The following is a 19,560-nucleotide window of genomic DNA, read 5'->3' as shown; positions in this document are numbered from 1 at the left end:
TTGCTAACCCAGCAAAGGAGCTGGGCAAATTTTTCCTCCCAAGAATGTTCACCTGCAAGGAGGAAGGGGCAGGACAGCCTGAAGTGCAGATTGCAACACTTTCCAGGATAGTTGAGTCATTTTGAGAGATACTTAGCCTACTTAAAACAGTTATTTCTGACTTCATTTTTTAATTTATCTTCCTTTTCTAGATAAACATATCTGGGAATCTCTAGGCTCTGAGTAAATGTTTGATAATGTTTGATAATACTCTAAGGGTATCATACTGAACTCTTCATGCCTATGTCTGCCTTTTAAGCCACACTTTTGTCTTTTTCCCCTGAAAAGAAAAAATCAGGCCTGTCTTTTTATGGTTTCAATTTATTTTGCCTCTGTCTCTATTTTTATGGAGCAGGGAATGGTAGGCAGCAGACAGCTGTTGATACCACACAGTGCTGAGTGAGAACCAGGCTTTAAGGATAATAATTAAACTATATTTGTTAGTAGTGCTTCCAGTTCAGACCTGCAAAGTATAGATCAGACCCATCTAGACATAGATATTACATTTATCAATGACATGGTCTTGCCTGTGTTTGTACACGTGGATATACACACCTCTTTATTCAAATAACAGTTATCAGCTACATTGTCCCTGACCTGATTAAACCAATGAAGTAGGGTGTTTTAAGCAGTATCCCTGGGAGGAGTTACTCTGGGACATATCTGTGATATGACACAGACACACCTGCTTTCGTTCATTAATAAGAGGGCTGTCTTCTGAATCCAGAGATTCCATGCTCTGCATCTTTACCGACAGCATAGTTTTCATGAAGCTTCTTGAATATCAGCTCCAAAACCAGCTCCTCTCCATTTACCAGAGAAAAGTCCTCGGTACTCCTCACCCTAAACGCACCCAGTTCCACTTTTTCTGGTCTACTAATCGCCAGTAGTATGGTAAACTCTAAGGCAACAGGTAATGGACCCGCCACATCTTTATTGAAGAAATAAATTTGCCTTTAGTTTTGTGCACCATTACTCAAGTGCCACGGCCATGGGACATTAGGTATTCACCCAGTATAAATTCACTCTGCTGGTTCAAATGCAATAAGGCAATTTTGAAGGATTAATTTTGCACTGGCAGATTTTATGCCAGATCAAGCATTGTCCGCCTTTGCACGGCCACTCCAAAGCCTGAATAAACACACAGCACCAATATCCACACCAGAATGCATTCAACAGAAATGTGCCCATCCATCATCTCTCTCAGGTTTGTATCCCTGTGTGATCCAGGAAGAGATATGTAGGGCACTAACAGTCATGGTACCAAGGCTGGGGGGAATTCACAGTCCATACAGAAGTCGAAGATTCTCCACTGGATCATGAGATTATTATTCAGTCTGTGGAAACTGCCGTTTGATGTGGCAGCTTCTGTTTTCCCAGCCAGCACCACCTTTAGTTTGCTCTCCTCCCAGGGGTGCACCCCAGCAATGCAGGCTAACTGGTTGTACCTCAAAGAATCAGCCCTCTGAAGTAGGGCTGTTTCATCATCCTAATGAGGGGGGGACTGGACCACTCCTTGGTGACAATATCTGAACCCTTCAAAGCAGAATATGTACAATGATTAACAGAGTCTGTCATTCCACTTGCAAAGCTATTGATGATAGGTTTATCACTCCACAAACATGTCTTTAGGTTGGAGAATTTTTAGCTACTTGTGGTTTTACAGCTTTCCCAACCTTTGGCCATGCTTATGCAATTCAATAAAAATGACTGCTTCAGCAACACCTGAAGATAGGAAGTAGGGAATAATCAGTGTGCCTTCAAGACTTAAGTGTTCAACAGTGGAAAAAAATACTTTAATCTGCTCACCTAAAATGCTCTCACAGTGGCCTTATCAAAAAAGGATGGTTAAAGTAATTGTGCAGGTCTTGGGTCTCTTTTATGCAAGCCTAAGGAGCCAGTAAGGAGGCAAGAAAAGGGCTCTGCTCTTGCTAGGGAAGATGGGAAATCTGAAACCATAGTTCCACAGTAACCAATTTTCAGCAGATGGGATCATTCTGTAGCTCCACCTTCACCTCCCACTGGCCAAGCAGGTCCTTCACAGCTGCACTGTGAAGAACTATGCCTGCACCACCACTTCTAAAACATTGCTGTGAACCCCACAAAGGAGCCAGTTGGAGTTGAAAACAAAACAAAGGTTAATTTTTAGCATGGATTAGTTCCTTGATCTGGCTCACGACTTCTGTGTTGGCCGACAGAGGGGCTAGCTCCTTGCAGTGCAGGGGAAGGAAAGAGTACATGGAGGTACGAGGAGAAGGAAGCAAGAACCCCTTGTCTCCCACCAGATGCCTCATACTGTGGAAACGCAGCCTGAGGTCCCAACATCTAAGAGGTCTAACCTCTTGAAAGGAAGTCTAACCAACATCTAAGAAAAAAGACAGGCCATCTTGTGCTGTCTTGGTAGGTTTAAATATGGCACCTTGCTGAACCACTGCACAATGCTGTGTACATGTTGTCTAGTAAATAATCCTTCCATTTATAATGATTTTGGCAACTGTTTTTGACTAAGACTCTTCCTTTGTTCGAAAAAAAAAATCAGAAACAAGAAACATCTCTCTCTCCAATATTTTACAAATACTTGGGATGATGTGGGAAATGCCAAGGAAATTGTGAGAAGAAATGAACAGATACTTAGGAGTTTGGACACAATGGAAAAGTGGAACATAAAGATCCCTAAGTAAGTTTGTTTCAATAAGTAACAATCATAAAAACTCATAAAGCAACTAGTTGTTCTAGGAAACCAGGAAAGTGACTAACATGCTTTTCAACCATAAAATGATCGAGGAAAAACAAATATGCAAAGATGCATGTATCATTCTTTTTCAAGTCACCAAATCACTGAGCAGTAGTTTATCATCATTCAATGTAGTTGCCTAAAGCTTTCAATTCATCTGTATGATCATTATAAAAAAGCACTGTGAATTGTAACTTCTGTACTCAACAGATGAAAATCTCTGATGTGGGATTTTCTATCCCCAGTGTAGGTCATGTAACTAAGGTCAAGGAAATAAGAAGATTTTTACCAGCAGATCTCTGCCACATCTTTATTGAAGAAATAAATTTGCCTTTAGTTTTGTGCACCATTACTCAAAATGGGAGCCAATAAAAATCAGGAAACAATCTTCAGTGTTTTGCAATAAAAACTATCTGCTTGTTCAGATCTGTAAGATTTTATGGGTCATATAAAAATAATCAGTGAGATGAAAGTGTAAAAAAGAGAGCTTGGCCCCTAACATGTCCCGTGCATTAAACTCCTTTTGAACAGTCTTTCTTCTTGACCTCTATTCTGAAACACCCTCATTAGTATGGTTTATGAGTCATAATTCACCTTGTCAATATTATCAGATTTTCTCTTCTCTAGTTTGCCAACTATTACCTGTTCAGGGAAAGGAGAAATGTGGCACAGGTATAAGAAATCAATTCAGGGATGTGAGCTGCATTCATACCTTTGCTGATAATTGCTCTGCTGTCCTGCAAGCTCTCCTATCACTTGCCCTTACCCTGCTTCTGAGATTTGGAAATTCGCGTGTTCACAGGACTCCTCAGATAGAGGACTGTGTCATGTGGGCAGGCTAATGTAAAATGTATGAACAGCCCTTGAATCGAGGATGAGGAAGAGCATCCCCAGTGGGGAGGTGTCCCCAGTCATCCACAGCCTAACCATGCCCTAATTTCTATGCAACACTGATCATCTACCCCATTACTAAAGGGCACACTTAAGTACCCAAAAAGAGGATATGGATTCTCATCTAGCCTAGGCACACTCCTACAGCCTAGAATAAGCCAAGAGAAAGAAGGGGGGTTCAAACCTGTTGTGCAATTCAGCACTTCATGTTTGATATTTTAGGTAGCTGCACACTGCTTTCACCTTACTCCGAGACACTCGTCTTTCCATGGGTTGCCACGGAGCCACAGGGTCTAATAGCAGGCTGTGACTTCCACTTGGGCAGCCAGGATGCTGCAAGGTAAAAGCAACTTTGACAACACTGAAGTCCCCAGTAGATTTAACCATCAGTATCTAACTAGTGCCAGAAATAAATACTATTACTTTCATCTGGCAGAGCTGCAGTAATTAAATACACAACTTTTATTTTTTTTTTAATTGTGTCAGGTAGTTTGCTGCTAATAACTACTCCCTGTGATCCCTCTGGGCCAGATTTGTTATTTGTTCCCTCTTGATACCAAAGCATTTGCAAGTCATATTCTTCAGGATCATAAACTTCCCTAATGATTAAATTAACAGCATGAAATTCCAACTTGCAGGACTGACAAAACTGGACTCTGAAAAACTATTGTCTTTTTTTTTTTTTTTTTGGTCCATGAGGAAAAAAAGGTGCTATAAACATCATCCCATATGGAGCTGTTTTCTGTTTCAGTTTGCTGATATTTTTTTCCAGCTTTGTGATTATTGGACAAAATAAATCATTATAAAGGCAAAACCTGCCACTGAGAGTGAACTCTGAAGTATTTTTGTTAAGAATATGAATTTCCCTACTGTGTTACCTTCCACGATACTGCTAGACAAAAATAAAAGTCAATTTATGTAGTCCAAAAATTAACCTTGCAGAAACAAAATATTATGTTGCTGTACATTTGACAAATAGAGAAAATATTTTAAGATCTAGCTCTGAAGACGCAGGAGAAAAATATTTAGTGCTCAAAAAGCAAACAATTTCCTTTCATTCTAGAAGAGGAGCCAGCAATAAGATAAGGAGACCAAGCATGCTTACAGTACAAGCCTGTGTCAAGCTCTACACCTGCATGTGATAAAGACAGCCATATGAAAGGATAAGGGTATTAACTGGCTGATGATAGAGATTAAGCCTCCTAAATCACATGGCAATGATAAATTAGAACTATCTTCCACCTACATCAGATGGTGAAGGAGGCAAGAACACAATGCTCTCGATACCAATTAGTGGCATAATGGAGCCAGTATCTCATGTTCTAGTGTGTCAAATTCCAGCAGTGCCAATGAGATCAGAACAGAAGTCACAGCAAGGTCACTGTGATCTGTCAGCAGGACAGCTTCAGCCAAGTATCGCATCCTAATCCCTGTCTGTTGAGAATCTAGCAGAGGAGAAATGCCCGCAGTTAAAATATGCCTACAGCAATATCCACCGAGGGCATCAGGCTGGAAGTAGGGTAGTGCTACACAACATAATAAAATGCAGCCAATTTTAACTCCTAAATAAGCACTTTCTGTTTTGATACACGAATGTGCTGAAGTCTGCTTGTGCACAGAAACACCAAGGACATCAGCAGTGTGGCAGGGACACATTACCATACAAACACTTTCAAACCATGCACTAGTTCCCCCACTTCCAGCTTGGAAAGTTGACTATGCTCACTGTACTCACCCTGGTAGCTCAACCTGAAGAGTCAGTCAGTTCATAATACAGTAGCTACACAAATGATTTATCCTCCCAGCATCACTTGTCAGGAAGAGAAATAACATACCTGCTGTGCAATGCACGAGAGACAAAGCCAGAGGTAATTAATCACAGTTTACCCACGTGCTAGCCTACTCTTCTACAGTATGGGCACAGCTGCAAACATTAACACACTTCTGTTGTGTTTCACACCTGCCCTTGATGTATGTAGCCCCAGCAAGCAATACAGCTGCCAGAGCAAAGACGGTATGGAATGCAATTTTTCTAATACACTCAAGAGTGCCTGGAAAATAGGACAAAGTCCTATGTTTGGGCTGCAGTATGGTGCACTGGGGTTGTTGCTTTGTATGTAGATACAATCCTGATGTGCATGTTACAAAAATAAACATTCCTCTTTTTTTCCAAGGGCACTGAAAATCCTTGAGGTTAAAAAAGTAGCTCCCTAATTTGGTCAAAGTATGTGCAAATAAAATAGAAAGAAGGACCCACTCTCGAGGATTAGAAGACACATTAGTCCCACCTTTGTTCTTTTTGAGGTCCACCAGCTCCTGTTGCTTGCTCACTTTGCCATTAATCTTCTATCTGTTGAGAATTATTCTTAGAGGGACTTATCCTCAGGGAAGAAATCTGGAGTTAAAATTAACTTCTGATTATTCAAAACAGTTCTTGAAGTAAAGGAGGTGGGTAGGTCAGTTAGTAGAAGACATAATAGCAGCAGTGGCTATGTTGTGCCTGTCTCAGACTTCTGCAAGCTTTCTTTAGGGTAAGGTTTCACATTGCATCTGGCCAGATCTAAGAGCCAGATCTTGCTACTACAATGGGTGGGCTGCCTCTTCCACCATTTCTTTCTGTGCATTCCTGCTCCATCTCTTGTGTGGCTTGGCAGCTTAGCTGAGCTGCTCTGGCTCATTGAATCCTCAGAAGAATATTCACTTGCTTATGTTGAATGAGGTTTTTTTATTTTCAGTGAGCTGAATTGGCCCATCAAGGGCAAGAGGAGTGCCAGGAAAGAAAAGGGAGAATTGTGCAGCTGATCACAGGAGGAAGAGTAGGAAGAGGGGAAGAGAGGGAAAAATGAGAGAAACTGACTTTTACACATGATGGTGACCTATAGATCTGCTGTACTACACCACGAGATCTCACTCTTACATACTACAACAGGAGAAAAAAAGCTGTTTATTTACAATGTGTGAGGGTCCATTTGTACCACTGAATCACTGAATCACTGACTGGAAGTCTTAGCAAGTGAAAAATTCTGTCTTACTGCTCTACAGAAAGAAATTAAGTCAGCTAGGCAAGAGCCTAGTATGTGATAACCTACAGGCTGTCTAAATAGGCAAATATTTTGAACAGGTAGGGAAGCATGCAGGCACCTGGCAATTTAGATTTGATCAAGAGGCAGACACAGTGTTTTAAGTCTGTATATAAATGCTTCCAGTTTTGAAAAGGCCAATTACTTCACCTGTTGTGAAGTGCTAGATTTCCTCTTTTTTTTTTTTTTCCATTTGCTAGCTATGTTAAAATGCAAGAATGAAATAGGGATCTCAGAAATTTCCCTTTCCCAGAGGGAAATAGCATATACAATTCCAGCAGAGCCACTCTACCACCTCAGAGCTACAATGAGGTCTCCCCTCAGTCTTCTCTTCTCCAGGCTGAATAGACCAAGTGACCTCAGCCACTACACATATGGCTTCCCTTCAAGGCCCTTCACCATCTTCATTGCCCTCCTTTGGACACTCTCTAACAGCTTAATACATTCCTTACATTGCAATGCCCAAAACTGCACACAATATTCCAGGTGAGGCTGCACCAGCGCAAAGCAGAGCAGGACAATCACCTCCTTCAACTGGATGGTGATGCTTTGCCTGATGCCCCCCAGGACACAGCTGGCCCTCCTGGCTGCCAGGGCACTGCTGACTCATATTCAACTTGCTGTTGACCAGGACCCCCGGGTCGCTTTGTGTGGTGCTGCTCTCCAGTCTCTCATTCCCCAGTCTGTATGTACATCCAGGGTTGTCCCTTGCCAGATGCAGAATCCAGCACATGCCATATGTTTCAAGCTGTCCTTTGAAACAGGAATAAAGACAACTCCTGTCCTGAGATGTTGAGTCCTAATCTGTGCTGCTTATACTCTTTGTATGATATAGATCTTGTATATCAAAGCTGAGCTTTTTTCCAGTGCAGGGTAAGGCCGCTTACCTCCCACTGTCTTTCTCTCTGTTCCTTTGCTGGCTGCCAGAGTGGACTGGTCTTTGCAGATGTCATGTTTGACATGGATACCTTTGCCCTTGCCCCATGCTCCCAGGGGTGACAGCATACAGCCCATTTCATCACTGGAATTTTTACCACTGTATTTCCAGCCTCTACCGCTTCAGCCTCCTTATCTTTCTTCTACACTGATCTTAAGATCCCTCAACCCTCTGGTCAAACAGCAGCAGCTTGATGTTCGGTGTTCCTTCAATATTAGAAGAGCAGGTTTTTCTCTTTTCAGCTCAGATTGACACCAGACATCTGATGTGTTTCTGCAATCAAGCAATTTGTATAAAGACTTTTGAGTTTCTGAGGGCCCATTGCTCTGCTGCTTAAAATGAAATGAAAGAAAATTAAGAGATTGCAGGCAAGTTGGGATACTAGATACTAAGAAAAGGTTTTATGTTTCCCATTTCAGGCCAATGATGCAAAGAACGAGCCAGCACAGGTAAGCAGTGTATGGGAACGAGTGCCTAGAGGTTTGTGAGTAGGTGTTAAAAGACTTCTTACTTCTTTGTGTGAGTACATGCATTCAGTGACTCCACCTGGCACTAACAGCTGATGAAAAGCCACCAAGGCAGCTTATGACAGAGCTTTCATGTGTAGCTCTGACAGCTGCTTTAGATTCAACAATGCATCTCATGCTGAAGGGAAAAATCCAGGTTAAATACAGAATTAGCAGGTAACGAAGATAGGACCTGATGCTAGAATCTCTCCCCGTAGCTAAGTCTTCCCTCATCAGCAAAGCAGAGCAGTAATATCCCTGTCACAGTGCAAAGACTAATTGAAAAGTGATGTGATCAGTTGTTCATTTCTTAGCTTCTCTAGCTGCTATAAAAGTACATCTTTGTCATAATCCATTCCTAAGAGATTTCTCATTTTGCCAGCACAGACAACTTCTTATGCCATTGTACCTCCATATGGAATTAAAATCAGCAGCACAGGAAGTCTAAGTGAGCATGAAAAAACCTCAATAGCAGGGATAATGCCATATTGTTACAAACATTTACCCACCATGAATAGCTCCCACTAGAGGAAAGAGGTAATTTATAACTCTGCTTCAGTCTCAATTATAAAGACTGACAAATGAAGAAAGACTTCTTTCATCTGTGCTGGAATCTTTTCTTGATGAAGCTATTGAATTTAAACATCGATCGCTTGACAGGCTTTTCCTTAGATCTACTCAGCAATTCCTTTACTACTTAAAGACTAGCTGATACTGGAAAGAACAAATAATTTAAGACTAAGAATCTCTCCTCTAAATTTAGTCAGCACTATTGTTCTATTGCTTATCATGATGGACATTAATTTGATGGACAAAAATCCCAATATAGTAGCAATTTATTTCCACATAAAATGTCTACCATAACATTATTAATACAAGCCTGGTTTTGAGGGGTTAGGCAGACGGGACATGCAAGACCTTCTGAAAATAATGAAGACTTCAGAGTGTGACACCAATTCTGTTCAGCTCACAGCAGTATATGGTTACCCCAGATACGTATTTTGCATGGATAGGTCTCATGACAGGTAAGAGTGTGCTAGATTATGGGTCCACATTGAATGGTGTCAATGGAATGGAAGCTGATTTTGGCTTCTGCACTGTTACAGGAAACTGCTCAACTGAGAAGAATTATTTAGTATGTGAAAATCAATCTCTGACAGAGAATGTTTTAAGAAAAATCCCTTTGTGGTTAATAAGTGTCAGTACACTGATATGACAACTAACTTGTATCCCACTGGACTGTAAACATTCCCCAAAGCTTTCAGCATTCACATTCTGTCATTTTAACCAGCTGCCTCAACAGGTAAGCAAAATAACTCCAAGATAGAGCCTAGCAATATACTTAAAGATGGAGAAGTTTAAATCAAGGTTGGGGAACCAGGAAGTTTCAGCTCTGTTTCCTCTTCTACCACTGCAAGGCAAATCGTCATATGGCAAGTCATTGCCACGGCACCATCACTGCCACCATGCCTCATGAAAAGCAAAGATGGTTCATCCTCCTGAAAAAAAACAACAGTTGCATTATCTACTACAGAGAAGTACTTACTGAGAACAGTAATTAAGGTACTATTTTTTTATCTGGTCTTAATTCCAATCTACTTCTTCCATCATATAACAGTAGGTCCATTACTAGCAAAGAGAATTTCACACATTTAAAGAGCCAAATATGAGAGCATAAACATTACTGCCCAAATCAGAGCCTTTTTCTTGTTCTCTCTTTTTTTTTTTTTTACCATGTAAGATTAACAGAATCTAATCATTCTAGTGCAAGGATGAAACAGAACAGATCATGTGCTTCAGTGAATGAAACAAAGTAGAAAAAAGTATAAGAAATAGAAAAAAATAGTCTAATCTATGACTAAGTAAAGAGAGTCAAAAGAAACACAGCAGCTATAGAAGAAAATTAAAAATAGTAAAGACAAGCCCTGTGACTGAAAATGTGAGTTATGAAACAGACTCTCAGCACATATGAATGAATGCTTTGGCTTTTGGACTGGAAAAAGAGAAATCTTTTCATTTCAAGAGACAGCATTTTAAGCCAATTGTTAAAAAAAACCACAGAGTGTTTTAACAACAATAACTGTTCTTCTCATATGAACAACTGCACGATTCCTTCAGTTTGCTGATCCCTTTCTTTACTGGCAATGTCATCTTAAACAACGCCCACCTTCTTCCCACCACGAGCAGTCTGAATCTGTTCTCTTCCTTGTGAGGGCACATGCTTAGGAGGTTCAGTGGTGAACAGGGTTCAAATTGACTGTACCCCCAATGCCCACTTAAATCCTGGAGTTTTTTTCAGCTGGGTTAGTTTCCAACTGCACAAAAAGCATCTGGGAGACTTAGGAATTACAATAAGCTGCCTGAAAGATGGGGCTGGTGTCCAGAGGTTGTTTAGGACAGCTTAAACAGACTTGCCATCACTTGCCTTAATTCATTGTTCAACAGACACTTCGTTTTAGGATCAGCTGGCTCTGCCTCCAAGAGAGGTAGTCCCTCATCTCATGGGTCCATCCTCTCTCTCCCATCCCATGTCTCTGTTTCCTTTTGACAGACACAGATGGTTTTGCAGCTTTGCTATAAACAGGATTGGGGAATTTACCCAGATGAAAAATAGATTTCACCTTTGTTTCACTCAAGTCAGTTCTCAAGGGATGCATCTTCCACCTATTTCACTCCACATGTACAAACTTGAGGGCATGAGACAGTGCCTGGGGACAGGGACACCGGACTCACTCTGTCTGAGATTGGCTCAGCTAGTATGTCTGTCCATGAAATTACAATCCTGTAGGCCCTCTTTAGCTGTGCACGCACAGCCACTTGTTTGTAGTAACTGTATACACAGCAAGAATGTGACTGAAGTAGCAACCCACAAATAAATAAATTGCCTCTCATGTTCACTCCAGTTACTTCTGGTTAATTGGATGATTTAATGGGATTGCCCAGTCTGACAATAGATACCTGTGCAACCTTATGACTCAGAGTCACTTGTAACTAATATGATTCCTGTCAGCAGAGACAATCGGAAAATCTAGCTCAAGCCAGCTCTTAAAACGCCCATGAGTAAATTTGCAAAAAATTTGCAAAGAGCCAGAAAAGACGACCCATAACCCTTGCCTTTTATTTAATGCTCTGATTTATCTCTGTAAGATCTGGTAAAAGCGAAAGCAAGGAAAAAATTTCCCAGAGTGCTGATAGAGACCTCTTCAATCAACCTGGCACATCGCAGTACTGAGAATTAGCCAGGGCAAAGAGAATGCCTTGCGGAAAAACATAATTCTTCAAGGCTGACAGAGGAGTCAATCCAAAAGCAAAGAGAAGAAAGAGAGTAAAGCCATTCAGTCACTTAGCCTAGGTAATGGGAATTTGAAAATATGAGGGAGGCAAGTTCCTTGATCCTTCATCTTATGAAAGAAATAATTCACAATGTGTTGGGGGAACAGGACAAACAGAACAGCCAGTGCAAGGCAGCAACCGGACAAAACACACAGTACTGGCGAAGATCCTGCTGTCTGACCTAAGGCTGGTCCTGAGCCTGAACTTTCAGAGTTAGCCACCATGACAAGCCGTGCGCTGTCTCCTCTATAGGTGCCATCAGCCCTTTCCTCCCTGTCTGCTCCTGCCCTTATGTCAGCTGTAGCATTCACCCAGCCAGGGGCTAACTCAGAACAACTGGATGATCCACATGAAAACTCATCAATATATTTGCAGGGCAGGACCATTATTTTCAACAGCAGCGTGGTCTTAATCTTGCCGGGAAACCACAGGTGAATCTATGGCAGATATCTGAACACCAAAAATAGCCTACAAGATTTACAGAACTGCAACTTTTCCACTGCTTGGAAATTATTTGGGATTATAAGAAAGGCTGACTGCTTCTTTCTGTAAATATACCTAATAAGGGCAGGCTTCCTCTGACCTTGGCATACTGCTGGACATCTACCAAACGACTACTGGGTCAAGGCCCCACTAGGGTAAATACATGGGCAACCTGATGGTGACTGCAGATTTCAGAGTGCAGATACTTTGGAAAATGATACCAGAAGGAAAAAGAAAAAGTTGCTGAAGTTCTCTCAGAGTATTCAAAATATCCTTTTAAAAATATCTGATTTAAAAAAAAAAAATAAATAAAACAAACAAATAAAAAACCAAAACCACATCAACAAAAAAACACCAAAAACCAAACAAAAAACCTCCAGCCCTGCTCATGTTGAATATATTATTGTAGCTATTTGGCTGCTAACTCTGGGACTCCTCAGGGTTCACAAGGAGAAAGAGTAGTAAACAAAGAACCAGGGTGTAAGTCCTACAGGGTTCTATAATTTACCTGTGGTCTCAAAATTTTTAACCAGAAAAAAAGCTGCTAGATCACTGAATGAGGTCCAGCAGGCTAAAGTAAGAGATATATGCCTCTACCTTGTGAAACGAGAGGAAAAATAAATATTCCCCAACAGGAAGATTTTCCTCACCTGTGTACAAGAGCAGAGGTTATCAGTCCCCCTCTGTTGTCTCATTGTTTATTTTAGCAATCTTCTTTAGCAAAGAAGATTACTACTGATCAGCTGTGCAAAACTTAAGCAGTTTTGCAATTCTCCAGCCAGAAAGCCAACAAATGAGTTCTAGCACAAGCTGGGAACCATCAACTGCACCTGAACCTGCACCTTATGGCATAGCCATTGTATTCTCCTGTACTATTTTCTCCTCTCATTTTTCAGGAGAAACTAACTAGGCTTTGTGACCAAACAGCCCAAATTCTAGTGGACAACTCACTGTGGGGAGAGGGAGGCGGAGAAGGAAGAAAGGAAGGAGGGATTAAGTGTGATAGCAGAACCTGCCTTCAGTGGCAGTACTTTCCTGAGGTAGGAACTGAAACAGCCTGTCATCGTGAAGACACTTCATTTACAAGCGTGCAAGTTGCCTAAACAGATCTGACAGCATGATGGAAGAAGCCCAGCATGGACTTGAATGGGAAGCCAGGAGCACTTGATTAATTTGACAGTGGCACTTCAGAAATACACCAAACAACACTTAAAATACCACAAGGATAAGAAAGCCTGAGATAGCCACACAAATACAGGTACTTCAACATTGATCCCAATCTTACAACACCTCAGATCCAACAGTGAGGCCAACTCAGGAAGTTCCTGTGCCTCCAGGCTGTTTGCCTGTTCGTCAAGTGTGTTGATCAAACTCTCTCCATGTTGAATTGAATATTGGTTCAACAAAATCAACTTGAGTGAAAACAATGCCTGAAAAGAAGACAAAAAGGTATGCAAGACCTCAAGGAAAATTCATGTAATACTATTTTCTAAACCTTATATCAAAACAACTAAACTAGTTGTAATTCTTTTTCTACTGTATGGTACACATCTGTGCACTGAGACATGTTTTAAATGAAAAGTTTCCAAATATTATGTGGCTCAAGTTCTTTTTTATTATTTTGCATCCACATAAGAGAAACTAAGGAGCACAGCCAAGCAAAATAAGGTGGCTATGATGTAACATTTCATCATGCCCAGGGAAAGAAAAACAATCTCCAACACCCAGACATCAAAACAAGTATCTTTCTTTTTCAATTCTGTTTATTTGGACAGGCTTAGGAGATTGCCTATTTCATAAAACAGAGGCGATAACAGGAAACCAACTTCAGAGGACTTATCCCCGGTTAGCCCTGGAACACTGTATATGGTTTAAAGCAGATGACATGCACCATTTGATTAACAACTCACCACACTCCAGGACCAGCCCATGTGACAACAATTGTTCTGATTAACACCAGAAAGAGATCATATGAGCAAGGGAGAAAAGAAAGCAAAAGTACATGAACTCCACACTTAGGTTTGTAAAAAACACAAAGGGAAGTTATGTTCACAACTTTTTTCTAAAAGTCAATGCGATTTCAACATCTGAATTTTCCAATCTGTAAAATCATTCTTTTGTATAATCTAAATTACAAACTGACACCCCCAAATTGGCTTGACTACACTCAAAACATGCTTTCTCAGGGACACTATGGTGGTCTCATAGCTCAGGCATCACGCTACCATTGTATACCTGGAGAACTGAAAACCGATCTAGTCCCCATGAGACAGCTCTGAGATTCCACGTATTGTACGTGGTAATTATGTACTAACTTCCAATAATGAGAAAACTGTATTTTCAGAAGACATTAATCCAAAAGAAGAGTTTGCTAAATACATAATATTACCAACCTCTTGAATTCTATCCTAAAGCACTAGAAAATTATTATAGGACAAACTGCTTTTGTGAGAAAAAACTCACTCTTCTCTATCTCCTTACATTAAGTAGATAAATTTATTTTCCTAGATGCTGTCTCTTACTAGATACACAAGGTGCATGCATAGCACAAAATGCCTTATAAAGAAACCAACACACATTACAAAAAACTGCGTATAACACCACATTGACTGTGATGTCTATATAGTATTTTGAAGTGTTTACACATGTGCCTAAATACTGTCCTGAAGCCTCAGCAAAATCAAGTACAGGGCACTTACATACAAACTTAATAACTCCCAGATAATGTAATCTGAGATTGATAGATATTTACCAAGATTGTCAAGAATTTGACTGCAAACAGTACCACAGGCACAGTATGAAAGTTCCGTACCAGAAATAAAAGTACTGATTAAACTATTTGAAATTAAGGAAAAATAGTGCACAACTTCATCACAATGATTATATTTGTCAACATTTCAGCTGTCTAGTGATACAGCCTGTATATGCATATCCAGTAGGTTTGATTTACACGAAAAATTATTTTAAATATTACTCTCTAAGTCTTATTTCTCCTGGCTTCCAATACGATTATTTTGGATAATATTTCTTTTCTGCTAAGAACACTGATTCCTTCTAATGCTCTTAGCTGCAGAAGACCTTTTTATTTAAGAGGCTTACCATATATTCAAAAAAAGGCTGTAGCCTGTAAATGAGTAAAAAGCATTCTGTCAAATTCTGTGCACAAGGACACACTCCCCATAAGATTAGCAACGACACTAATCTTACATCGACCTGTGTGAATAGTCCAAGCAACTCAACTTTGGTAAATATGACAGGTTGAAGTAACCACAGAAAACACATTTACCTCAGATCTAACCAACCAAAAACCAACACTGGAAAATAGCTGCATGAGCTAAAAGGCAAGCAGAAAACCTGAAATGAGAAATTCATGTTCAATTTTATTTCTGCTAGACAATTCACTGTTTAAGCTTTAGCACTGAGTCTGTCTGTGCCTCAGCTTCCTTATACAGAAAAACAAGAATTTCCACAATTTTTCCTGGTGTATCAAATTTGCTCTGCTCCCAAGCTTCTGTTAATAATAGCTCTTGCAGGATGGAAAGAAGCCAGCTTTAAGAGCTGAGTGCTAGTAAAGAGTATCTGTCAGCTACATAAAAAAAAATCCAAAACATCTTCATCAAGGAAAGCATGACCTAGCACTCTGCTCAAGAGCAATTTTCTTCCTGTCTATATATTAAGCTGCAACTTTTGGACATCACTTCTGATCAACATTTGAGAGGAACACTTCATCCTTACTGGCTGAAAACTTGAAAAGAAAACAAGGAAATAGAGGCTTACATCCACTGATATGGTTTGGTTTTTTTCAACCATTTCCATGTTACCATGAACTTCCAGAGTTCTTCAAGGGAGCCATTAACACCCTCTATCCCTCTCACCCTGTCTATGCCTCTCACCCTGTCTTGCTAGCTCAGGTTTGCAATTCTTACCCATCCTTGAAGAAACAACTTACACTGCAGGTTGGAAGAAAATAAAGGAGAATGCTTAGGGAGATGGCAGCAGGAGAAACACACAGCATCACTGCTGGAGAAGCCAAAGGGGCTGGAGAGCTCACAGAGCCACTGGACGTGGAAAAGGGAACACAGGGCATTGACAGCAGCGGGGGGAAAAGGTGGCCAGTGGCATGGGAGACTGCCATATGGGAGGGGTGCACGGAAAATATGGAACACACACAATCCCTGTATTGGAGAGGCATATCCCGTGGATTTTTCTCTCTGCGACGTCCACATGGCATTTACAAGCAGCTAATGCTCCAATTGGCAACCTGCACAGTCATGGAGCAGTAGAAACCTGGCAGTTCTGGGTGAAGTTGAGATACCAGATGCAACACCAAAGGGGTATGAGGATGGAGGGTTCTGAGGGGGTCCCGGTCAGCAAGTGGCCTTGCTAAGCTCTATGTAATCTGTCCTGTCTCACCCTGCTTACTCGCCTTGCTCCAGGGCCTGCACTCCCCCAGTTTCTTACATATTAATGTTACCCTCCGTTTAGCAAAACTTCCCTAGTGCCGACCTGCCCTTGGCAGCCTCCTGTCTCCACTCCTTCAGCTTCTGTCAGCACTTAACAAACCCCTGATGTTCCGTACCTAACTGCCACCTCACCTGTGACTGCCAGACATGCTGCTCCTGGGGCCACCCTCGTGCCCACCTGAGAGGTGCCTCCAAGCACTCACCACTATTGGCAGGTTGCAGAACTGCTGTGCTACATTCACCTTATGCATATTAGTAATATAAGTGTTCTGAAATGTTGGGCATGCAATCTTATTTTGCTCAGATTTCAGGATGCTCCAGCGTCACTACTCTTCATGTGCTTTTCACATGGTTTGTGGCCGGTCTGCTCTTGATTTTCTTACTGATAGTCACAGCTGAAAGGTCTTATTTGGAATGATAAAGCTGAGGGGTTTTTCTGTTAATTTTTAAACTTCCCTCGACTCCCCCTTGCATTCCCCTCATATCAATAAACATCTGCCTTCCTTCCTGAAGGCCATCCATGCTAGTGTATTCCAGCAAAATCCTGTTACAGGTCACAGCACACAGCCCAAACTATGCACTTGCTTTACCTCCACCCAAAGGGATTTAAAGAAATTTAACCTCCAGACAATCTGGAAAATCTAAGTTGATCATTTACTGCTATTAACCCCACAAAAGATTACACTGGGTTGATATGCACAGGTAGTTACAGCATTTGGAAGCACAGACTTCATCAAATACATATGCCACCTGAGCAAGATGTTTCCAACAATCCAAAGTCAGCACATACCACTTAAGCTGTTGGTTTGTGCCCTTCCTCCTCATTATCTCTCTCCCACCTCACATATATTACTTGGCTTTGTCTTTCTTCCAAGAAAAATAAATGGGTTTGATTCTCACCACTATCAGTGAGCCTCAGCTCACTGTATTAAGAGCACACAGACAGTGCACAGACAAATCTGCAGGAACTTTCTGAAACTGATTTGAAAACCAATGAAATAAAATAAAAAAAAAAGCTAGAAACAGGAATCAAGCCAAATCCAGTCATTACTGTAGGAGGCCCAGTTCAGTAGCACTGGTCAGCAATATGATGAGGAAGACTGGCATCATCACTTTTACTAGTAAAAATCTAGCGCAGATGAAGGAAGATCTTGGCTGTTAAGCACTCTGCTAGATCGTGCACACAAACCCCATCAATATAAAGAAGACAGGAGATTACCAGGAGTTGAAAAGAAGTCCGAATATAAATACCTGTTGACACTCAGCCAAGATGACACTGACCTGGTCCAAAAAGAAATTTGGACATCAGGACTCACTTTGACAGCCACTGCTTTGGATGAGAACTCACATTTTCTCTGCTGTTCATCTCTTTCTCCTCTGTGGTAGATGGATACTTCCACCTCAGTTTAACTACACTTGCTGCTCCACTCTTCTTGAGACTATTTTGGTGCAACAGCCAAATGTTCACCTCCCCATCTGATCTCTCTCTGAGCCCACAGACTCAGCAGCAGTGTCCTACATACTTTGTTAATTGTATTCAAAAACTATGCAAAGACAGAGGATGAACAAAGGCCCAGTTGATACATAGGATAGCAAAAAAGTTTTGGCCCCCCAAAAGCAATTGAACTGCCTATTCCAGGAATTTTGGATAATGGCACAACTCCTCCACTGCTCTCCTAGACAACTCCAACAAAGGAAGGAAGCTCTGCAGACTTCTGCATACACAACAGTCAGGCCAAAAGAGATAAGTGAGGTGCAGACAGGAAAGTGGCCGCATCTTCCTTGCCTGCTTGCCTGTTCCCTGACACCTTTTTCTTCCTGACTCTACCTAAGTGTAGAGGCTGCTTCCACTGTTAGCAATTCCACTACAATTAGCAGTGCCTCCTATGTCAGATTGTCATACTCCTCTTTATCCTCTGAGCTCCTGTGGGACAGCTTTTCTAAGCCTCATCTGCATGTCCTGTTCTGCTGTTATGTTCTGCTTCTCCAGTCTCCTGATTTTATTGACAGATGGTAATGCTTGAGCTATAATGCAGTAGCTTTGTAGTCATTGCAAGACAATTGTATTTTGGCGTAGAGTTAGAGGTAGAAAGGAGGTGTCTGAGGGAGCCATTTTTTGCTATTTATAAAGAAAGAAAAGATAGCATGAATGAAGACAAAAGCTGGTGAGAGGAAAGGTGCAGTTTGTTCAGCCAGTACCAACCAGTCCCGTCTGGTAACTGGAACAAACTACGAAGTGCATCATACTGCTTTACTCTCCTGTCAACACAATCAAGCCACCTGGCCAGATGAAGCTGTTTGTGTTTTCAAACTATCTGCTTCTACAAATGCTTGACATTGTTGCTCAAGTTGTATCCTCTTTCAGTTACTGGAGAGACGTTGTTAATGTCTATAGTATTTGGGAAAGGCTTATGTGGATCAGCTGTACATAGCAGTGCAACACTGCATGTGCAAAGAACTTGAAAAATGTTCCATTCCTCTTTCTAAATCACTGAAAAAAGCAGGATTTCTCCTAACGTAACAGCAGATCCATCTATTTCTAATCTCATTGTTCTGGGTACTTCCTCCTGGCCCACAGACACAGAGGGAAAGTCAGTGATATTTTCCAGAGGGTGGAAATTATTTTGTCAGTGCTACAGCCAGTTCCACTGCTTTCCTCTAAGCCACTCCACAGCTCAGGGCTGTCACCTCAGCCCTTGTACTCATCAGTCCTACTTCTCAATTCTACAGAAAAATCTGAAGAAGTACCTGGGCTAGAGGGGGGGTTATTATTGATAAAGTTCAACTTGTTAGCTCTTTGCCATACGTGCTCACTACTTTAAATGGGCAGAAATACAAATAACTCACTTATTATCCCATCTTCTCTGAAAGTGCAGACAAATTATCAGGTTTCTCTGCCACTCAATGTCAGTGTTAGCCACTGATGGCCATCATCCTGTAGTTAGGGAGCAGCAAGACACAACCTGCCTGTCAGGGCACACCGCAACAGACTGGTCTAATTCTGAAGCACTTTTTAGACCTGTTTGTCAGCAGGGAAAGCACTGAACCTCTACCCTGTTCGGTCAGCCCTCCGTCCCCAGATTCAGCTGACACA

General features: G+C 41.3%; 1 protein-coding gene across 1 annotated transcript in view; it reads right to left on the bottom strand.

Annotated features, from left to right (window-relative positions):
• The window catches only part of LOC135414564 (uncharacterized), a 131,406-nt gene that overhangs the window by 48,401 nt on the left and 63,445 nt on the right, over positions 1 to 19,560 (bottom strand). The window contains exon 8 of the mRNA XM_064655464.1: positions 13,294 to 13,433. Within this exon, the coding sequence (XP_064511534.1) occupies positions 13,294 to 13,433 (140 nt within the window). The remainder of the gene's footprint in view (positions 1 to 13,293; positions 13,434 to 19,560) is intronic.

The sequence above is a fragment of the Pseudopipra pipra genome, chromosome 5, assembly GCF_036250125.1.
Source record: "Pseudopipra pipra isolate bDixPip1 chromosome 5, bDixPip1.hap1, whole genome shotgun sequence".
In the NCBI taxonomy this organism is placed as follows: domain Eukaryota; kingdom Metazoa; phylum Chordata; class Aves; order Passeriformes; family Pipridae; genus Pseudopipra; species Pseudopipra pipra.
The sequence above is the reverse complement of the archived record's forward strand: the minus strand, read 5'-3'. Positions and strand labels throughout refer to the sequence as shown.